Source organism: Danio rerio, chromosome 24 (assembly GCF_052040795.2).
Source record: "Danio rerio strain M-AB ecotype USA chromosome 24, GRCz13ab, whole genome shotgun sequence".
In the NCBI taxonomy this organism is placed as follows: Eukaryota; Metazoa; Chordata; class Actinopteri; order Cypriniformes; family Danionidae; genus Danio; species Danio rerio.
This window is the reverse complement of record NC_141044.1, coordinates 37,627,501-37,635,000: the sequence shown is the minus strand read 5'-3', so window position 1 is coordinate 37,635,000 and position 7,500 is coordinate 37,627,501. Positions and strand designations below refer to the sequence as shown.

The 7,500-nt window shown below is 32.1% G+C and overlaps 1 protein-coding gene across 1 annotated transcript in view; it reads left to right on the top strand.

Annotated features, from left to right (window-relative positions):
* Window positions 1-7,500, top strand: part of agap3 (ArfGAP with GTPase domain, ankyrin repeat and PH domain 3) — a gene marked incomplete in the record, with an annotated part of 350,962 nt that overhangs the window by 212,363 nt on the left and 131,099 nt on the right. The window contains 1 exon segment of the mRNA NM_001440741.1: window positions 1,812-1,895. Coding sequence (NP_001427670.1) covers window positions 1,812-1,895 — 84 coding nt within the window.

The following is a 7,500-nucleotide window of genomic DNA, read 5'->3' as shown; positions in this document are numbered from 1 at the left end:
TGCCCACTTGGCAGCCATGGTTGAGTTTAAAGGACATTGGTTGGACAGAAAAAAAAATTGAACTTGCGTCACATTGAACTGAATCGTTATCAGTCACTTTACCGCTAAACGTTTCTCACGAACAATCACGGACAATAGCCATCAACAACGACCCTGAAATTTAATTAAGAAACAAACAAACAAAAAAAAAAGATGCTTGGTGATCCAAATGGACAGAACTTTCAATTCTAGGAGGAGATTTTTTGCCAAGATACTCTCTGTTTTGTTTTGTTTTTCTTCCTTTGTCTTCTCTTTTTCTTCGTTCTGTGTCTGATGGGGTAGTTTAGCTAGTCACACTTCACGCCGAGTGCCACAAACACACCTCGCGTCTCCGTTTCACCTTTATTAACAAGACCGCGGCTTTGTAAACCACATCATGTGATGCTAGTCGAGGTCCTGATGCTGCACGGTCCGCATCCCTCAAGATGTGAATCCAGATTTTTCCGGATGACATAGCTTAATTTACGTTATTTTTTTCGATGCCGACCAATATGCTGACCACCACCTAACTGTGAAACGTCACGTTATGCTGTGATTCGTTTATAAAGCTGTTCGTTTAGTTGATACAGGTGCCGCGGCGACGATCGGTTGATTTTTGTACACTCGGCGTGAAGTTTGAACGACATATGAAGGCCTTCATAAGCGTAGACAGAAATGCACCGACTTGTATGAATGTAGTATCTCTTTGTGACCCAGAGCCATTATTTTGTTCAATTGTTTTTCAGTTCTGTTGAATTTCATGACGATGTGGTTAACGATGAACTGTTCCATGCGTTGGTTTTTTGTTTTTTTTATATCATTCAATAATGGACAAATATAGACTGCCGTATATCTTGTATTGAATTTGATTTCCACTGGTATTCTATAGAAAGTATATTCTATACATATATGAGATATATGAAACAGCGCCTCTTTAGTCGAACTCTCTCTCTTGTGGGAACTGCAATGTGTGGCTCTGCCTGTTGACTATTTCCACGTAAACCTGTGACTTGATTTGTATGGTGTCTGTATATATCCACAAAAACGAAAAAATAAACTGTTGAAAACGAAACATCGGCCTAGTTTATTTGACTAGAAACCCCATCTGCGAATGAGCGCCATCTTGTTTCGTATGAGACCATGATGTTGTCTGTCGGGTATGAGTGGTTTGTGTTGAGCTGTGGATGTGTTTGATTTCTTTTGTGTGAGTGTACTTTATTCCAAAATGACATTTACAGGCAAGTCTTGCTTCCGAAGACGACTCGAAATCCTGATCTAAAAGTGCATTGCTTGATTTAACCCTAATATGGCATTTTTTCCCTCTTATATCAGGTGGAATCCTCTGGAAATATGCTGCATACTAATTTCTTTCTTTTTTTCCCCTCTTTGTATGTAAAACTGCATTTGGTGACTTGTTTTGATGCGTCTGTGGTTGGTAAAGCCACAAGGAGGCGCCAGAGATCACAAAAAAGAGCTCTTTAGGGGGGTTTTAGTGTCCGATTTGATATTTGTCCGTTTTGTTTTGTGTGTCTGTCCTGGTCTGTGTAAATCTATATATATATATATCTATATACTGCACGTTCAGTGTGCTGCTGTATGTTTGCACCGTTCTGCTTGCGCGTTTTTTATTTCAGCCTTTTTTTACTTGCAATTTTTGTTGTCCGACAAACGCACCAACACGCCACACTTCACACAAACACACACTAGAGCTAAGACACGCACACCCTTACACCTTCCCCACCTCCGTTTGTGTTCAGATCTTTGCACTGATATCTTGTCTTGTTTCTTTGCAGTCACGGAAAGCCAGTGATCAGACAAAGAGCATTGAGAGTAAAACTGACAGTATAGGCAGTGGAAGGGCCATACCCATCAAGCAGGTACGTTCGCTCATTCGCACGCTCATTATGTCAGGTAAGTGTGATCGGTAGGATTCGCTGTTTGTCAAATGCTAATCTCCCAATGGTTTTAGTTCACGCTAGGGCTGCATGATACTGGAAAAAATATGCAATATTGTTCGAGTTTTGCGATTACGATGTTTCCCACACTACAACATTTTCTTTAAATTCATTTGTGTTATTAAAATAGTTTCAGATTAATTTAACTAATTAAAATAGTTTCAGAGTCAGATTGATCCAATACAATCTGACTCTGATTGGCTGTTGCCATTTTCCATTCTCATCTCTATTCCCATCTCTATTTGGGGCCCTCCAGCCAATAACAGAACAGATCAAATAGGGAGGCGGGGATAAAGATAGCAAGGCTCCATCTGATTGGTCAAATTTAGATAAACAACCAAATGCATAAAATAAATGTAATTTATCCAAAACAATCTCACAGCAATTCGTAACTTTGATTCAGTGGCTTATTCTCATGAATTCTTACGATCTCATCTGTACAATGTAGTACGATTCGATCATCCCCCAATGACGATTGCGTTTAGGGGAGGGGTTTGGTGCCACGCCTTCTTTTTAAATTCGTATTTTGAACTTGAGGTCAGGCTAAAAGTATGCGATTTAAATGTATTTTGTATTTATTGTTATCGCAATAACGTTAATTTTGCGATATATTGTGCAGCCCTAGTTCACGCCAAAATGACAATTCTGTCATCGATTATAATTGGCTTTGTGTTGTTACAAACTTCTCGATATATTCATCTTCAGAAGAGAAATGAGGGATTTGTCACGCTTCAAAAAGACACCCCTGTATCAAAGCAACTGTAAATAAACGCAAAGTGTTTTGAAGTGTTATTTTTATGAACAGATTTAGTTTTTGCTTTTTTAACAAGTTCTAAATACATGGAGTCACAAATATAAACATATCCTACAAACATTTTCAATGTTTTTGTTTTCCTCTCTGGAGTTTAATGTAAACAATAATGCTTATTCTATAAATGATACATATTTTTATTTGACATTTGTTGAGCATATTTTGACTTTTATAAAATAAACGATGTTTCTTCTGTAAAGATCGAAATATTTCCAACAAATGTCAAATAAAAATGTGTATCATTTAGAGCGTTTTTTAAACATTGTCATTGGTCATTTCACAAAATATTGATTGCAAAACTCCTTGTGAAGTTTGCGTTGTCTAAAAATGAATGTAAACATATGAAAATGTGTCATGCGATTTTTATATGTTATGCTATTTACGTTTGGAGGAGTGATTAGATGTGAATAAAAGCCTAATTTAAATCTGTTCATCTTAAATTAGAAGACTTGATGCGTTCATTTTCCATGAGTTCTATTTCAATTGACTTTCAATAAAGAGACAAATTTGATTATAAATATCCATGTTTTTATTCTGAAGATGAACAGATTTCTGAATTTTCAGATTTTGGGGTGAACTCTTCTGTCAAGTAGTGTTTTGTGTGTGTATGAATGAAATGAATGGGTTTCAGCAGTAAAAGCTAGACTTACGATTGTTTTGAAAATTTCCCAGTCAGTTTCTTTGCATGACCGACAGATGTCACTGTAACACCGTTTTGACTCAGTTTGCGTTTACTGGTACTGTTAAACCTAGTGGTAAAAATTGATATGCAAAATGCTCAACGATATAAAAATGCATATCACAACAATTTAGCAAACAACAGTTTAGTTATTATTATTATTATTATTTTTATTATTAGCACTATTATTATTATATTTATTATTATAATTATTAATATTATTATCATCATCATTATTGTCATTTTGATATTAATATTATTATATGTATTATATATATAATTGTCAGTATTATTATTATTATCATCACAATTATTATATTTATAATTGTAATTATTACTATTATTTATTTGATTATAAACAATACATTTATTATTATTATTATTATTATTACAAATAATATTAAGCAACAAATGGTATTGTTGTCAGGATTTATGTCTTTATGAACAAACAAATGAGCTGAGTTTACATTTCTAATTTGGTGTATATTGTTGTGTATATATTTCACGTGTTAATTTTTTTAATTAATTACATTAAAACTTTCTAGTTATCGTATAAAACACTATGAAACTTTAAATATTGATTTTTAAAAATGTTTTGCAGTTATAAAACTACATATTTCATTTTTTTCTTTTTCATTTGTATTAATTGATTCAATTTTTAATTTATTTTTAATTTTATTTTTTTTGTACTATAATATCAATTAATATGATTTAGCTCTAGAATTTCATGTTGATTTTATTATTAAAATTATTATTTTTTGGCAGACTGCGAACATTCAGAATTCACATATATCTAAAAATCTTTAAACTCTGCCATACAGTCATTTTTTTCCTTCAGTGGCTTTTTAACTGAAATCCCCAGCCTGACGTCATGAGCGAATGTGCTTTTAAAAGGTCTCATCTGGGGAATTAGCGCTGATACTTGACGGAGTAGCTGTCAAATATTTGTCTTTGTTTAGTGGAGTTGTTCATTCATTGGTTCCTCTTTGAGCCTCTGATTCAATTTTCAAATTAACCCTAGCCTTAACCTTTAACCCCTGCCAGAGATTAGCATTGTCACATTGAACAGGCATCATTCCCTTGACAAGTGTCACATGCAACCTCTGACTTCAAGCTGATCCGGCTGTAGTAGTTTAAATGTAAATTAAAAATTATTTCAAATTAGTTTACGAAAAGTTATTGTTTCCAAATTCCCGTTTCTAAATCAGGTAGCTTCGAAGTTCACAAAGACCTTCGATAGTTTCGATATAGTGTTCAAAAAGTAGTTTACAAATCCAGTATGTTATAAAAGTAATTTAAATATTATTTTTTTAATAAAATAGTTAACAAATTGTTGTAGTAGTATTTTTAATTAAGTTTCTGTATTAAATCAGTTTTTAAATAGATTACAAAGTATGTACTTTATGAATTATTGTTTACAAATAGGGTTGTTTAGAAGTACTTTATGATTATTAGTTTACAAATATTTAGTTTATTTACAAAATGGTTTACGAATACTAGTTTTCAAATCACGTAGTTTACTAATAGTTGTTCACAAATAACAGTTCAGAAGTGGTTTATACGTTGTAGTTTACAAATAGTATTGTTTAGAAGTAGTCTACGAATAGTAGTTTACAATTTACATGGTTCATAGGTAGTTTATGAATAAATTAGTTTACAAACAACATATTAACAAATAATGTGCAGTAGTTCAGAAGTAGTTTACGAATGGTAGTTTACAAATAATGAAGTTTAGAAGTGGTCTACGAGTATTAGTTTACAAATAACAGCTTGGAAGTATAGTTTTACGAATATTCATTTACAAGTTTGGAAGTAGTTAATGAATATTTACCAAAAAAAAGTTTGGAAGTATTTTATGAGTATTAGTTTACAAATAACAGTTCAGAAGTAGTTTATGAATATTAGTATACAAGTAGTCTATGAATGGTAGTTTACAAATAATGAAGTTTAGAAGCAGTTTACGAATATTAGTTTATAAATATCTGTTCGGAAGTAGTTTACGAATATTAATATACAAATAAAAAAGTTTGTAAGTAGTTTACGAATATTAGTTTACAAATAAAAAGGTTCGGAAGTAGTTTACGAATATTAGTTTATAAATAACTGTTCTGAAGTAGTTTACAAATATTAATATACAAATAAAAAAGTTTGTAAGTAGTTTACGATTATTAGTTTACAAATAAAAAGGTTCAGAAGTAGTTTACGAATATTAGTTTGCTAATAAAAAAGTTTGGACATAATTTACGAATATTTCTTTACAAATAAAGTTCTGAAGTAGTTTACCAATATTAATTCACAAAAGAGTTCATAAGTAGTTTACAACTAATAGTTTACAAATAACAGTTTAGAAGTAGTTTATGAATAGTAGTTTGCATATAAAGTTCAGAAGTAGTTTACAAATATTAATTTATGATTTACAAAGTTCAAATAATGTAGTTTAGTAGTAGTTTATGAATATGAATTTACAAATAATACTTAAGTAGTTTATGAATAGTTAACTAATAATTCATAACTAATAATAAACAATAGTTTACATATAACTCCTTATTATAACTCATAATTCAAATAATAATTTACAAAAAAAATAGTTTTGCAGTAGTTTACGAATATTAATTTACATATAAAAAAGTTCCAAAGGAGTTTACGAATAGTTTACAATTAATTTAGCTTAGAAGTAGTTGCGAATATTACTTTACATATAAAAATGTTTTGAAGTAGTTTACAAATATTAATTTACAAATAACAGTTCAGAAGTAGTTTATGAATATTCCTTTACAAATAGTGAAGTTTAAAAGTAGTCTACGAATATTAGTTTACATAAAGTTTAGAAGTAGCTTACGAATAATCATTCACAAATAATGTAGTTTAGAAGTAGTCTTTGAATATTAGCTTACACACAGTTCAGAAGTAAATTACAAATAGTTTACAAATATGGTTTAGAAGTAGTTTACGAATATTATTTTACATATAAAATGTTTGGAAGTAGTTTACAAATATCAATTTACGAATAATAGTTCAGAAATAGTTTATGAATATTCATTTACAAATAGTGTAGTTTAGAAGTTGCCTACGAATATTAGTTTACATATAGTTCAGGAGTAGTTTACGAATAGTTTACAAATAATGTAATTTAGAAGTAGCTTACAAATAATAGTTTACAATTAGCATAGTTCATACGAGTAGTCATTTTTAAATAACAATGTTCAGCAAGCTAGTTTCAGAAGTAACAGTTGACTTAAACTTGTAGTTTACATTAAGTATTTTAAAGGTGAAACTTGTTTTTAAAAAAAAGTGTTACTCCATTGAGGTTTTTTAGGTACCTGAAGTTCAGTATTTACATGAGGCAGTTTAATGCTAACAAAGTGAAGCAGATCGCTCCATGAACATTTTTTCAAAGTTTGTAAGTGGTCAGGCGTGAAGGGGCAACGCGTCCCTGTCAGTGAACACATCCCACCACTGTATCCCCTTCTTTACTTCTCTCCATTGTACATCAATTACACTCAGGCTTTAGAGATGGTCTCTTTGAGGAGTGTCATTGTAATCTGTTTGTCACCGAGAGCTGCCTCTGCTGGGACGCCTCTCAATGGCCAGTCAAATGCACACAGTCGGGACGATCAAAGTGCCATGGGGGTATAATTACCTCCCACCGGGCAAATTACACACGCAGGCCCCCTCCGCCCTCCCCACCACTAAAAATGGTAAATAAGGACAACAATAGGAGTGATATGGCTCAGGGTGACACAGAGAGACTGTCAACACAAGGCTTTTGTGCTGGAGCTTCAGTGAGTTGCTCTTTTCCTGCTCCGCTGGTGATGATCAGGATCAGGATCAGTTCAGGCTGAAAGAGAGAGAGTGTGTATGTAGGATAGAGAGGATAGAGATAGACATGTGTGTGTTTGTTCAATGAGGCACTTCTTGATTTATGTCAGCTGGAAGTCTTAGTAAAGATGAAATTGGGTCTTGTGAAATACTATTGTTTATTTGCATTTTTTATTATGCGATTAATTTCCTTTATAATTAAGTTGCCCAAAATCTCA